At 42.0% G+C, this 15,477-nt stretch overlaps 3 protein-coding genes across 4 annotated transcripts; 1 reads left to right on the forward strand and 2 right to left on the reverse strand.

The window, feature by feature from the left end:
• Positions 1-127: 127 nt before the first annotated feature.
• Positions 128-5,977, reverse strand: LOC5521220 (zinc finger protein 43). The gene is made up of 6 exons (XM_032366482.2): positions 5,760-5,977; positions 5,336-5,638; positions 2,902-3,086; positions 2,109-2,358; positions 1,643-1,732; positions 128-1,371 (listed from the first exon to the last, which is right to left on the reverse strand). Exons 1-6 carry the CDS (start codon positions 5,806-5,808, stop codon positions 242-244), a joined length of 2,007 nt encoding a protein of 668 aa, XP_032222373.1. The 5' UTR covers positions 5,809-5,977; the 3' UTR covers positions 128-241.
• Positions 5,978-8,080: 2,103 nt separating this feature from the next.
• LOC5521328 (protein phosphatase 2C-like domain-containing protein 1) lies at positions 8,081-11,718 on the forward strand. The gene is made up of 2 exons (XM_001641084.3): positions 8,081-9,455; positions 10,238-11,718. The coding sequence occupies exons 1-2, from the start codon at positions 8,585-8,587 to the stop codon at positions 11,629-11,631; spliced, it is 2,265 nt and encodes a 754-aa protein (XP_001641134.2). The 5' UTR covers positions 8,081-8,584; the 3' UTR covers positions 11,632-11,718.
• Positions 11,711-15,434, reverse strand: LOC5521219 (tubulin beta chain). Of its 2 annotated transcripts, XM_032366483.2 has the most exons (6): positions 14,964-15,434; positions 14,371-14,554; positions 13,023-13,834; positions 12,579-12,742; positions 12,246-12,318; positions 11,711-12,140 (listed from the first exon to the last, which is right to left on the reverse strand). In XM_032366483.2, the coding sequence occupies exons 1-5, from the start codon at positions 15,307-15,309 to the stop codon at positions 12,250-12,252; spliced, it is 1,575 nt and encodes a 524-aa protein (XP_032222374.2). In that variant the 5' UTR covers positions 15,310-15,434; the 3' UTR covers positions 11,711-12,140; positions 12,246-12,249. The 2 variants fall into 2 exon arrangements, 1 of the variants encoding a protein (XP_032222374.2); XR_007307015.1 differs by lacking the exon at positions 12,579-12,742.
• Between the last annotated feature and the right edge of the window lie 43 nt (positions 15,435-15,477).

The raw sequence follows: 15,477 nt of genomic DNA on the forward strand, positions 1-15,477 counted from the left end.
CTCCCTCCCTCCCTTCACTGACTCCCTCCCTCCCTTCACTGACTCCCTCCCTCCCTTCACTGACTCCCTCCCTCCCTCCATGGCAAAGGCTACAAGCCCCATCAAATCTTCGGCCGAGAAAACTCTCTTGTCATCTTGGATATCTCCTAATAAGCACTCTTGGTCACCGTTAATGTTACAGTAATCTCACTCTGTATGTACAGCCTCCATTTGTAAGATATTCGACCTGTTTCTTGTTGTGCTAGATGCTGCCCTGTTCGGGGTTAACCATCACCTGTTCCGTCGACACAACTTGACAATTTCCAGGCATCTGAACCACATGCATTTTGTCATTCGACCACCCGTTGATGGCTGCGATTTCTGAAAAGTCGCGAACCATCGTCGATGGCACATGCTCGGCATCTTGCTCAGAAACCCCTTCCATTTGTTTAGCACCTCCCTGATTAGTGCTAGCAGCAGTGGTAGGTGGCACATCCATTTGCACATCCTCTTCCTGGGTAGTGCTGGTTGCGATGTCAGGAGTCGGGGCAGGGGTCGGAGCAACCTCAGTGTATGCCGGCCTCGGGGTGATAGGCCCGCTTGTCGGCAATGGCAGATCTGGATGATCTTTCCTCGAGTGCTTAAGCCGTTGGCCTGGCTGCGTGAAAGTCTTGCCACAGTGATCACACACGTAAGGTCTCTCCCCGGTGTGCGTCCTGAGATGGCACACCAGTGTGAATTCCACCGTGAACGACTTGCTGCATACGTGGCACTTGTACGGACGGATGCCCGTGTGAATGCGGCTGTGGCGCTTCAGGTCGTTTGTCTGCGTGAAGGTCTTCCCGCATTCTTCACACTTGTATGGCCTCGTACCGCTATGGATGAGCTGGTGTCGCGCGAGTGTGTTACGGTGAGTGAACGCCTTACCGCACGTCTCACATTTAAAGTTCTTTTCGTTACTGTGAGTCTTCATGTGCGACATGAGGGGCGATTGTAGCGCGAAAGCGCGCCCGCAGATCTGGCATTTGTAGGGTTTAATACCAGTGTGAGTACGGCTGTGAGCCTGCAGACTTCCTTGCTGAGAGAACGCACGACCGCACAGGTGACACTTATAAGGTTTCTCACCGGTGTGCACGAGGTGGTGGCGCTGGAGGTGCTTTAGAAGGGTGAACTCCTTGCCGCACGTTTCGCACTTGTGCTCTTTGACGTTCTTGTGGATGAGCATGTGACACTGCAGCGTGTAATTACGGATGAATGCCTTGTCGCACGTGGGACATTTGAACTTCTTCAGCTTTTCGTTTTGTTGTCTCGCGTATTCTTCTGACACCTTGATTTTAGGGATAAGAGCCCGCGGCCCGGTCGGCACCGGAACAAAGATGCTTCTTTGCTCACCTGCATCAAGCAATATCAAGAGCGTTATGATAGGTCAGCGGACAAGGGAGGGGGAAAAAGTAGACTTCAGTCATTTGATCTTTAAATGGGAGACAAGGGTATCTGAGTGCATAGTTTCGAACTAGAATAACGAGATAATCAATAAATACAGATACTGAGTGTGAATAATATTACAACTTCATATTCAATAATGATATTAAAGTTGTAGATCAAAAGTATTATAACTTTACATGATTTGTAATGGTTTGGGGGTGTAGCGTTAAAACATTACCTGTATTGCATTTGAACTTCAGATGCCCTATCAATGCTCCTGGATTTGTGTACATTTTTCCGCAGTTTTTGCACACGAAACTCTCCTCGCCTAATGAACAAAGTGAGGAAAAAAGACCAAAACATCATTATTTAAGCTGTTAAAGTGTAGCGGAACTTGGAGGGGGTGGGTGAGGTAGGAAAGGCTGCAAGTTGGTAAGTGGAAAGCAAACTTCTCTCTTTTTTAATAAGTGGAATTAACTCGCTTATCTTTGGAAACTGGTATTATGTTTGCCTGTGGGCTGGATAAATTATTAGAACTCTAATAAGTTAATCAGGAAAAAAGAAACAAACTTTCAAATGTTTAAGCAAATGTGTCTGATGTTAGTATAATCCAGTCATTTTGTTATGCTGACATAAATCCTTAAATTTTTGGCCAGACAAATTATTTGAGCCTCCCTTTTGTGTGAATTAAATAAATACCATACCTGGGACAACTGACGATTTCTTGGGTTTAATCCCAATTTTCTTAGCGAATTTATCTCCATAGTAGGTGAGCAGCTCTTCTCCTATAGCTATCTCTTTGGTGGCCATGTAGTAGATATTCTTATCATACTGCACAGCCCGCAAGTTCTGCTCGTCAAGCCCTTTACTGCAGTTGACATAGCGCAACCAGTTGGACTGTAAAGCATCTCGTCCATCAATCAAGTGGGTGAGCTTGCCATAGTCATCAAAAACCTGATGTGGCAAGCACAGAATAACTTCATCAACAAAACCTTTATCAGCCCAGTCAAATATGAAGTGCTGAAGGCCTTTGTTAACAAAAATAAAAAACGGAGGGGAGGGGGGGCTTGCTAAATTCAAGGGAAGGTATTTTAAACCCAACTTCAACTTGTTCTAAAGAATGTTGATAGGCTGCTTCTTTGATATAGTTTAAACTAACAAATACAGTCTCTTTGCAAGAGATCTTCAAAATTACTTCCCTAATTAAGATATTGGCAATATTTGATTAAAAATATCACAGTTGCTTGCTTGTTTAAGCATTGAGCGGTAGTGTAAAATGATAGCATGGTTGGCATGTTTTCAGTGCTAACCTCTATTGTGAATAGCAAAGAAGGTGCAATTGAGTTGAATGGCCATTACAAATAATGTATCTAATGGGTAAACACCACTTATTCTTTTATAAGAAAAAATGTCTAATAAATAAGTTGACATCAAGTATCCAACTCACAAAGTGACCAACTGGTACCTCAAGAAATAGTAAACAGAGAATTCGCTCACCTCCCAAACATATGGTGACTCTTTGTAGGTCTTGGCCTCTTTTCTAGTAACAATCCTGCCGATGTATGGACCAAAAAATTCATGTTTTGGGATAATACACTTGGCAAATACTCCTCGCCCTGCATTAGGTATATTCGATTCCTTTACTTCCAGCCCAGGTGGGACCAGCACATCTGCTTCAGCCACTGTTGAGAATGAGGAAGAGTCTCAATATCCTATTACAGGGGTACACCCAGAAAGGTTTATCTGTTCATTCTATTATGGGAAGAATCTGTGATATTTTGTATGAATAACTGATATTTTTTGCTTTGAACACAAGGAATACCTTTTATCACTTTATTTTCGCGCAATTTAATTTTGCTAGTTTATGAGAAAATAAAGTGTTGCAAAAAATGGTATGCACGAAAATTAAGTGAGTACCCAAAAAGCCTCTTGGTGAAATATTAGCCGTTTAATAAGCTTTATGGAAACATTTTCTCTATTTAGTCCTCTAATGTACATATAGTACCCTAAGGGGTATTTATAGATTTTGTAGATCTAAATTTAGCCCACACTTGTCTTTGTTACAGTTTGCTACAGTTCTGATGATTAAAGCACATCCTAATGTCACTTGTTTTGCTTGATTTTATTGTCCCAAAATCGCAAAATCATAAAAATAAAGTGACCTTTTTTAAACAAATAAAAGGTCACGAAATATCGCAATGCTAAAAATTGATCAAATTTGATGTCATGAAAATGTTTAATGAGGTTTAATGTTTAATAAGGTAAAATGCATTTTTAATTGACCCAGAATCCATAAGATTTTGAATTTAATATTGGAGAAGTTGAGTAAATAGAAAATGCAGAAGAAAAACCAAGAAAATTGGACTGAGCAGGGGGTGGGGAGATATGGCAGCCAAGGAATGTATTTGATGAAAAAAAAATTAAGCAAACAAAAAATAATAAATAAATAAAATGAAAATCACAGAATTATGTCTTATTGGTGCACATTTCTTTAAAATAATCTAAATTTATAGTTACTGTAAATAGTTGTGTACTGGTTACTACCCCCTCCCCAAATGAAAAGTTTTAAAAGAAGTACCTGTAAAAATATCTAAAATATCTACACTGGTTTCTAGTTAACATAGATATCTTCAGGGGTAGTTATTTTGCACCCCACGATTATCTCCTTTTTCAAAATGCCTTATGCATTACCCTCCTTTACAAGAACGTCCAGCGTGATATCCAACCAAATTTTAAAAAAGTGCCTAGACTATGACACTGTACAAAGCAGAGAAAAGCTCCCACCCCTTTTGGGACAAAACTGCAGTCAAATGCCCCTGACAACAAGTCATCTGAAAAAAGCCAATATCTTTCAAAGCAAGTACACTTGAACAGCTAATTTGTACTAATAACTATGTTATCTTCAGTTACCAAAAAAAATGGAAAAATAAATTATTTTCATCTGGTATAAGTTATAATTCATTTAGCTTGCCACACTCTGATACAAGGATTTGATTGTTACAGAAGAGAGTCTCAAACCAGAAACTGACATGACTTTTGCAAAGTATGTGATGTTCATCATTTGTCCCCAAGCCCCCATGGTGGGGACAATTCTTTGAGTGAAAAACTGTCAATTCCCCCACCCCCTCGGGACAGATTCTCATTCAAAAATGCTCTAAACCCTAGATTAACTTCCCGCTTCCCCTGGACCATTGGGGTGGGGGTTTCAAATGACCAGTGCATAAAAAGAGAGTAAAGTCTACAGAAATTCTCATGGAAAATGAGGAAGAGAAATAGGAAATAAACAAAATATGCTAGGTAAGCTATACTTCGTGTAAGTAATATTTCTCAATGAAATGCCTTTAAATTATTAAATCGGACAATGTCATATAACATATCATATAGGACACATTCTAGAGTTTTATTATAGTTACCCGGCTCTCCTTTTCCCCTTCCACAGAATTCCAGAAACTCCGGAGAGCCGTTAGCAGGCTACGCAAATATTTATTAGTTTGTTTCAAGAGTTTGTGGATAATCTAAATGCAACACTAATTTACATAACATTTCTCATACTAAAGTTTAATACCGTAGTTTACTGAATGTTCAGGTATCAACACAAACTAAGCGGAAAATAACAGGAAAAATAACTTGCTATTCAAATATCACTTCAATGTTATCACTCCTAAACTGAGCGAATAATGTTGCATTTGCAAGTAAGGCATTCCATTGCATATTATCGTAGCCTCACTACTCGAATGAAAAGCATTTTCTGCAAAAATTGGAATATAAACATTGTACATTTTTCGCTGTAACGGTCAACTTTTCGCATGGGAATTTTATAGCATTTAGCTGCACAGGAAATCGACCTGTTAATCCTTGTAAACTCGGGTTAATTTGGAATAATTTATTCAATTGAACCATGTGCTTTGCAAAATTTACATTAACAACTTACGTCTTTGCATCTCCGCGTCAGGCATGTCTTCGCCAAAATAATACTTTAACTCGATATTCTTGCGTCGAACTTGTCCTGCCCCGACTCCTTTACTTGTTTTTACGCTAGAAGAGGCATTCTCCTTGGATTTATCTGTCCCAGCAGCCTCTTCATCGCTGCTATCTGAATCTGATCCGCTCTCCTCGCCCGAGCTGCTGTAGTCGCCTTCTTCGAAGTCGTCGGCATCGACTCCAGTGATTTCTGGATCTGTTTGTGTCTCGGCGTCTTTAGGCTCTTTCATTTTCGGCCACACTTTTTCCTCATCTGCATCGAGAACGAAAATGAGCTGGAGCAAAGTCGCTATCATCGCAGAGAGTTTGCGAAATTAGGATTTATAGTTTACAAGCGTGGCCATTCCACGCTCTTTAGAGAATTTGCTACTTGCCTTTGTTGCTTTTAGCCTTTGCGACAGCTAAATGGGTTCCGTGTACCATTGTAATGGGTTCTCGTCTCACAAAACTGTTCCGATGTGGATTTCAGAAAATTGTCGTGCTCGAAATGACGGTCTAGAGTTGGGAGATGTTATAAAAACTCCGGCATACGATATATCCAGATCATGTAGAAACGCTCTGTGATCGAATTATTCCAAAAGCACCGAGATCTTACTTCCAAACTGTCAATCAAACTACCACCGGCGTTGCACTTGATTGGTTTCCCTTTGTTCTGAGCGCACAAACAGCCAAAGAATGCTGATTAGAGTTCCAAAACAATGTGGTAATTGTTGGAAAAACAACTGCATCTTTTTAAACTTGGTTTTCATGATATTTATTATTTAGGAAGCAATGAATACCCTGCTTGCAGAGTCTCCTCTCGATTTAGACGCCGCATTAGCGCCAGCGAAGAGAGCTGGTGTACCGGCGTGATGCCTCACGAGCCACTAAACCGAGAGAAGGAAACTCTAAAACCAGGAAAGCAATAGAAATAACAGATAAAAAAATGCAAAAGATTTCACGACTGTTTTAACAGATTTTAGACATTGCCCCGGACCTGGAAGATATCGTGAAACTTCCAGAAAACTAGGTACGCTCCGTGCTTAAACTGTTTTAAACGGCGTCTAAATTATTTAGCACCTTTTTTTCATAAGAATCCTTTTTATAAGAACTTCAAGCCTGAGATTTCACCAAGTTTTAAGAACATGCCGAGGCTCAGATAGCAGAAAATTATTGGCTTGAATGTAACATATACAAGCGATACAAAGCGCTTTTGGAGTCACAAGTTTACGGCGTTTTTTTTTACGCTAATACAGCCAAATACCACTTGACACAGTTTGGCATCTTACTCTATTCAGGAAATTTTAAGCTAACACATATCCCCTGTAGCCCAAAATTACAGCTGCATACCCTGTCTGGGGATAAATGACTGTCAAATCGGATCCAACCATTCAACGAACTTTAAACTTTTTCTTAGGGTTTGCTCCATACAAATACCGTGATGATTAATTCGAATAAGCGCCCGGGACTTAATTTTCGGGTCTTTGAGGGGGAGGGGGCGCTTATTTCTAAACTCAAGGTCAAGGGGAGGGGGCGCTTATTTTTAAGTCAAGGTCGAGGGGAGGGGCGCTTATTTCTAAACTCAAGGTCGAGGGGAGGGGGCGCTTATTGGGGAGGGGGCGCTTATTTCTAAACTCAAGGTCGAGGGGAGGGGGCGCTTATTGAGGAGGGTACGCTTATTTCTAAACTCAAGGTCGAGGGGAGGGTGCGCTAATTGGGGAGGGTGCGCTTATTTCTAAACTCAAGGTCGAGGGTAGGGGGCGCTTATTGGGGAGGGTGCGCTTATTTCTAAACTCAAGGTCGAGGGGAGGGGGCGCTTATTGGGGAGGGGGCGCATTCTGCTTACGTGGGTCGTGATTTCAGTCTCTTTTTCAAGTAGTTTTATAGTAAGTATTAGCCTTAATAGCTCAAAACCTTTTGAAAATTTCAATTAAACTTATACAACACACTATCAAGTGTAGTATAAAGTGGCTTCTTCTAAAACATTTGCGCATTGATGTTTTTTTTTTTTTTTTTTTTTTGCGCAGTTCTTCCCAGTGCAATCTGGACGTGCCTACCGACCGGGGCTTGCATGTGTGTGGGGTGGCAGCTTATCTAGCCAATTGGTCCATTGGTCCGCAGGGCGTGTATTCAAAGGTGGTACACACACCTATTGCAAAATGCGTTGTGAGCGCAGACGTGAAATGACAACCGCCAAATGGTATTTTTTTTTCTATTGAATAATACTATGGGACGTATTTGTACGGAATTTAGGGAAATTTGTGATTAATTTACTTGTCATCTTCATTCTAATAACTATACTCATAAGCAGTGGTTGGTCTTCAAAACAACCATTTGACATTTTCCAATCGCCATTTGCACTGACGTTTCTTGAAATAGGTTTATACTAACAACAAAATTTATCGCTCTTCCTGGCTCCTATCTGTCCGGGGTTTGTTCTTGATTTGAACAAAGAAAGGCATTAGGTTGACAAGTCTTGGTGCCTATTTTCCGGTTTGTAGTATGTAAATCTTAAACAAAGGCGCGTAGAACCAAAACGTTTGGTAGAATGGCTGATTGTATCTTTTATCTGCACCGGGGGGGGGGGGGGGGGGGGGGGGTGAGTGAGTATATAAGAATTTAACCCCCCCCCCATCCCTGTGAATTTTTAGGGCGACTTCTCCCCCTCCCCCTGGAAATTAAAGAGTTTTGGCTCCCCCTCCCCTCAGAATTTCTTCCTTTGCCATCCCCCCTTCTGGAAACTTAGACCTCTGAAGACCTCCCACCCCCCTTGGATTTTTGAGGTTCTCAACTCCCCGGTGCGGATGAAAGATGCGACCAGCCAATGTCCAAGGGTCGCGTCCAATCATTTGTGTTTTTCGCTATAGACAGCAATAAAAGCATCAACTATCTGCCAATAGGCCCCTGCAATCTAGCCCCGACTCCATCCGGTTTATGGATTACACACGGTAAACCGTAAATTTTCACCCGGGATAAATAAGTAGGAACTAATTCAATTTTGTCCGTGCTCTGGATCCAAGATGTAATTAATGTTTGCTCAGCGATCCCGCGGTAATGAGTGTCAGGTCAACAATAGAATATTTGTAAGGTCACCGTGGTGACATTGACAGTTGGGACAATTATCTACCCAAACAGATTATTCATACGCACTCACGCATCCCACCTATATCCTGTGTTTTGGCTCGTTTTGAACAACCTGTGGCTATTACTCATCCAAGCAATGCTTCACAGTGAAAAAATCCAACTAGAGCCGGTAGCTATAGAGAAATGTGATGATGAAGATGAAGGTCATAGCCTCTTAGACCAGTCACGACCGAAGAGCGAGCGCTTGGATGACTACGTGTTGGTTAAAATGAACCAGATCAGGAAAACTAGCGGCTTCGCGTATGGATTTCTCAAATCCCACGGCGATTTTGCACGCTCAAAAACCTCAGCACGTCATACAACAGCTAGTAGGACAGTCAACCCTGTGGAGGATAAGAGCAAAATGGCTAAACAAGACACAGTGTCGGACAAATTCGCCTCTGTGACCGTCAACCTTATATCTGAGGTTGCATCGGAACGCAAAGACGTCGAAGAAGACGAACGCAAAGCGCACGGGAGACTAGACTTGGGGCTGATAGATGAGACGGCTGACAGTCTATCTAGACGGGAGTCCAGTGCAAGGGAAAATCAGAGTACCGAAAAAGGAGGCGAGGACTCGGATGGCGAGAGCTCCGAGCAGCACGAATTCACATCCGTGTACTCCGAGAATTCTAGCGAGGGAGAAACTCGGCTCGCGTTACCAAACATTGTGTTACCGTGCTCGAAATGCGGCGAGAGTATAAACATCTGCCGACTTCAAAGCCACAGGGACTTGCATAATGCACTTCAAGTTCTCAAGTTTGCACACGGTTACAAGCCTGCAAGCACGAATGCACTGATCAAGAGAAGAAAACTGATTATACAACGTATGCAAGAATCTAGTGCTCAAAGAGGAGACAAGGGTTTTAGCGATCGACAACTTCAAAAAATAAATACAGCGTTTGAAATTCTTAAAACTAGTTTAGGGGGGCGAATGGATTCCTTCAGACTCCTGTCGAACTCCCTAGGTAAGCCTTTTGTTTGTTATTTGATGGTTCTTTAAAGTCATATTAGCTTGCTTAATGAGTTTGTCGTGGTTGCATGACCGTTGATAATGAAATCATGTAAACAGTGTAAACAATTAATACGCGACAAAACTCTAATTTTAACACACTTATGCTTTATCTGGCAATCTGGTAGTTCTTATTCGCACGACTGATTTGGAGTATCGTTTAGCGATCCGCGGCTAAACCGCGGCCTGAGTTGGCGTGCTTGAGGTCAAGCGAGATTTATTTATTGATTTCACGGCTAAATTGTGGTTTAAAATTTCATCTGCCTAGGGCCGTGCAACTTTAAATGACTTCAATATTTTATTATTATCATAAAATCTAAACTTTTTATAACAAATTGATTTTTTGGCGAATTTCATACCACGAATAAAAATTTAGGATAAAAAAAAAACTAGCCAAAACTAGCGATACGTATCATCGTACAACTAGTATTTTACCTTATATGATCAAAAACAAAAATCTATGAAAAGTGTTTTTCTTCGCCGTCCCTGCCCTCGATAGTTTTCAGAAACGATAAAAAGTTAGCGCTATAAAGCTCTATAAGTGTTTTATAAATGCTGTTCGCACTAGAGCCGAACTTTGATGGACCGTTTCTTGCACCTCGCTTGGTTGATATTACTACAAAAAATGAAGGCCAAGTACTTCACAACCCTTCACAACATGTTGTACAAACAGTATAGCATTGCTAGACCAGCATGGCAATTCAAATGGTTAACTGATGTGTTTCTTGTGATCCTCAGACGTGCATGTGAGCGAGGGACGTGGGGACAGGCTGAGCTGCACAAAAGCAGTGGGTGTCTGTGAAGAGGTAAACGCGCGGTGGAAGAACATGGAGGATGCACATCACTTACAAGACGACTTCCTCCCGCAGACCCCTTCATGCTTTATAGGTATCTATGACGGCTACTGCGGCGGCACCACCGCGAGAAAGTGCGCGTCGCAGCTACACCAGCTCGTCAGTGAACAACTCGCCTCGCACACAGACCTTACTAAGACCGACTTTAAGACGGCATTTAGGCGATCCTACGCGCGTTTCCAAGAACTACTACGAACCAGGACAGAAGACGAGGAGCGGTCGCGCAATAGGTGGAGCGGCTGCTCGGCGCTGACGTGTGTTGTGACTCCGAGCACGTGCTATCTGTCGCACGTGGGGGACGTGGGCGCAATCCTTATACGCGAGGATGGCGTGACTAAGATCCTCACCAGAAAGCACGACTTGTATAATAAAAAGGAGCGCGATAGGGTGCGTAAGTCCAGCGGCGTGATCGTTAAGACTGAAAAATGCGCGCTTGTTAATGGGGCACTTGGAGTGACACGGGGACTTGGGAATATCGGGGATGGGGAACTGAACCAGTCTGTGATCATCGCGCCCAAGTTTCGCTGCACTTGTCTGACAAATAGAGACCAAGTACTTGTGTTTGCGTCCAGCGGACTATGGAAGGTGTTTTCGGCAGAGGAGGTGGCCAACCTTGTATTAGGATTCTTCAGACAGATCAAGGAAAGCGTGCGCAAAGGGATCATTTGGGGGTCGAGAGTACCATGTGTGTGTGCCAATGGGCATATGGAATTCGAGGGTAAAAAGTTTGCTGCCAGATACGCTAACTGCGGCGCTTACTACCGCAAGTTCTTGCGGCCGGAACCCAAACGAGAAATAGGGCGACCCGCTACAAGCCACATGTTCAATTTCATGAGCTACAATGAACTTGACAACATCACAGAGGAAACGCCTACAACACGGGCAGGGCTGAGCGTGCCGGTCTGGTTTAAGAGGGTTGGCAGGCGACTCAGCGACACGTGTATTGTTTATAGAGACCCAGATGCCATCCAAGACGAACAACTCAATACTTCTCACGAGAGGTTTACAAATCGCCGGCACTCGCTGCCTCATAGGGCTGGTATGACCAAGCTGTATGGCCCTCTAGGGTTCAGACCAGACCTCTCCCCTCAAGATAAGATCGAACTTGTGGCAAAGTCACTGGCAGAGAGAATTGTCAAGAGTGCACTGCTGGCAGGCTCAATAGACAATCTGACAGTTTGTTCTGTGCTACTGCCTGGATTTTCGCTAATCAACGTCTGCACCATTACCCCTGAACTGATACAAAAACTTGATAGACCAGTAACTGGTGATTGGTAAGACTGGCTGGACCGGCATTTAGTGGCTGGTGACCACTAAATGGTGGTATTTATTACTGAATTAAAAACAAAACCTATTCTAGAAAAATAGAGTCTATTTATTTGTTTGCAAGTATAAGTTTAAAACAATTTGCAAAATTGTGAGTATCAATGAACTTCAGTCATTTCCCAAGTCATCATAGTGTAGTCTGACCATGCAGTGCCTACATTTGATATTATTGATGAGTCTGTCGTTAGCATGTACTGCCGAATCAAGGCAATTGTTAACACAACTTAATTTCACTCGCATTAGTTTGGCAACTTTTCGACCTTTATAAATTTTATGAGGTGCACAATGACCCTATAAGGGATTCTCTAACTCACTTGGCTAACCTGCGATTGATCTCGGTCTAGAAGCCCACTAAGAATCTCTTCAATAAGCTCCTTTTTGTGTTTGGAGTTTAACAATTTCACACCATCTTTATGAGGTTTAGGCATGTTAGGGTTCTCTAAGTAATGCCTGAAACTTGGCTGAAAAGAAAAAAAAAGAACACCACAGCTTGGAAATTTTTCTTTTATATTCACAACACCCAAATAAACAGAAAACTTTGACTTATATACTAGGATGATCCATACCATGTCAGGAAGTTGCACAATTATACTCATCAATGATATCTTGAAGAGTGGAAAACCCATCAAGGAAGTCATTCTAGGACAAGAAATTCAAATCTTTTAGCATAATGTATAATTATCTTAGGACTAACAGACTTTAAACAAAACTGCAGGACCTTTAACTAGGGGGTATACAGAGTGTATTTACAACCCCATGATACGATAAGGTCCAAAATTGTTTTAAATATCTGAGTTATGCCATTATTCTTGAATGTTCTCCCAACCACCAAATTTTCACAAACTATACAGTTATGGGCCTGCATAAAAATCAACCCAAATGCATATGCAATATCTAACCTTTACACAGCCATGTTTTTCAAACCAGTGTAAATAGGCACCAGCATCGAACATGGATTTTGCTCTTGTGAGTATGTTTCCCAACGAGTCCCTGGCTCTGTTTGAGTTTGTGCACAGTGTGAGAGACTGACCACAAAAAGGGGACCCCACTACACTGTGAGGACCTAGAGTTGAACCAACCAATTAACAATTAACTTATATTCAGAATAGTCTGGAGATCTCAGACCCATATCAGTGATCAATATAGCATAAGATCTGAAAGTAACACACAATAGGGAAAAGGACTGGGGAAAGGGAGAGCCATTTTGTAAACTCTTTTAAGTAAGCTATTTCAATCAAGGAGAAAATTTAACTATTGCGACAAATAATACTAACTTTTTTTTTCACTGCATGTGCTAAATGCATTTCAAGGATACTGTAAAGAGGTAAGTGCTAAATACATACTTATCCAGAAGTCCACAGGAAATGGGTTCCATTCCACACATCTCAGGGTGCCTTTAAGCCTTTTCTCAATCTTTAGCGCAGATTCAGCAAATGTGTTGTCTGTATCGCCTCGAGCAATAAGCAACGAGGCTAGTGTTGAGTACGGATGACCACTTTTGTCATAAAGGTTCATAGAGTGCACTAATGACTGGCAAAGATGATCCCACGATTGTCCCACTTTAACTTTCTCACTGTGATACACTGATACAAATTTTTTGGAAGGTTCTGGACAGATAGAGCGAAGCATTTCCCATGGCTCATTCCCTTTGGGTACATCTAGAGATGCTTCTTGAGGTTTGCTAGTTCCAGAACCTTTGCTAAGGTGAGAAGTGATTCCTCTATATCGCATCAAAGCAGAGGCTGTGGCTCCTGGCTGTTTACACATGTCATTCCTTGTTTCATCATCACTGCCAGTTGTGCTTGATGACTCGTTAAGGTATGAGCATGGGGTCGGACACATACTAGAGTCACTAAAGGCCATTGAAAAATTGTGTGCCTTACTAAATGGAAAGTGAGATGAGTTTAGAGTGCATTTTTTTTCTTCCTTGGTACCTTTTCTGGTACCAACTTTTTTTGAAGTCTTTTTAATTGACTTTGGCTTTTCTCCGAGTGGCTGTAGAACACCAACAAGACTTTTTGCTATGCTGCGATTCATGTCTATAAGAGAAACACTTCCTCCACTCAATACTTGGTGTTCACTTATCTTGACTCGTTGTAGCATTACTTGGCGCAAAACATCATCATTGTGAAAGAGAAGGATTCCATCCGCATTCCTAAAAAAAAAACATTTGGATGAGCTGTTCAAATAGACCACTTACAACATATCTAAAAATACATATAAATGGTCTTGAGTCTTAGGGATGAAAACAATTGGAGATAACTCATTGTAATAAATGACTGGCTGGCCTGTCTGAACATATAAACATGTTTTAAATAAACAATTTTTTGCCACCCTAAAATCAAGGCTCTTGACCATAGCTCCCACAATTTTTAGACTTGTTTGAGATCAAACATTTGTATTGCAAGTACATGTTTGGCTGTTTAGCCAGTCATCAAACAAAACATTGTCTACCCTTTGATCTTTTGTCCAATCACAGCACAACCCCTTGTGCGCATTCTCATGCTTTAAAAATTGCCTTTGAGTTTACCATTTCCCTGATATTACCCACCCTGTTAAACATGCTTACGAGACATTATTATCATTGATTACCACTCAACTAATTTTGTCTTCTTTTCTGGGTTTTTTAATCAAATAATGTACCTAGATGGTGAAGTGCAGCATACATTGATGCAAATGATGATATTGTACCTCTGTAATGCTGCTAGGCTTAGCAGTGAATTATAATGCTGAAGTGGACTTTCCCCTGAGACGTGTGGAGACACAGCCACAGACATCACATGCGCCAGTGGGTATGCATCTGATAGAGTCTCCACAAGGCGCGCTCCAAGACCTGACCCTGTACCCCCTGTCAGGCTATGCATCACTATGGTACCTTTAATTCCACAAAATTACAATTATGATTCATACACAGTCAGCATTTAGGGTAGGCTTGATTTCCAGCCATTGCTAGGCCTCATCGAGGTACTGCGAGCTCACAGAAAATCGAGCCAATAATTAGGGCACCACTGCAAGGAATGATGGGTTAAAACCACCCGTAATGCCATGTTATCAATCTTTGTACTGAAAAATCCAATACACTTGAGCACAGTAGCATGATGTGGAAAACTAGGGTGCCCTAACAATTCTGAAGCATAACTGATAATTACAGTATGACCAAAACAAGGGTAGGGAAACCCGTCCCACCCCCCCCCCCCCCCACCCCACCCTACCTGGATCACGCATTTCAAAATGCATTTCAAACAAAATTACACCGAAGACGTCATGGTTGAGACAAATCTTACCGGCAAAACTATCGCATCTCTCCACTTCCTTTCTCATAGCATCCATGGTCATGTGCAGCAATGAGGTCCCTCCTTCATCAATGCTGTTGCCATGATAACCCAGGGCGAAGTTATTGCCTCTTCCCCGGCGACCAGCGATTATATTCGAGTCTCTGTTTTGGCCATGTACGCCGTCACTTCTCCTGTTACTAGCGATCACTTTAGATTCACTGTCGACACAAACGCACCGAAGTTTCCCATCTCTATGACTGAGTGGTTTGCCCTCGCACTGTTTTTCAACCAAAGTCATAAGCTCGTGTCCTATCTGATTCCCACATTGACCAACGGGTAGTAAAATTGAAGACATAGCGTCAAGAGTCAAATAAGCAAGTTGAAGGAATTGTACCGAAATTATAAAGCATTGTTATACACATTTAGGTACCGAACCACAACAACTGGTTTGTTTCCCGCGTGTTTACAAGCGTGTTTACAGCCTCGATCCCAAAATACCTTCCATATTTGGAAAACAATCGAC

This window comes from Nematostella vectensis, chromosome 2, assembly GCF_932526225.1.
Source record: "Nematostella vectensis chromosome 2, jaNemVect1.1, whole genome shotgun sequence".
Taxonomy (NCBI): domain Eukaryota; kingdom Metazoa; phylum Cnidaria; class Anthozoa; order Actiniaria; family Edwardsiidae; genus Nematostella; species Nematostella vectensis.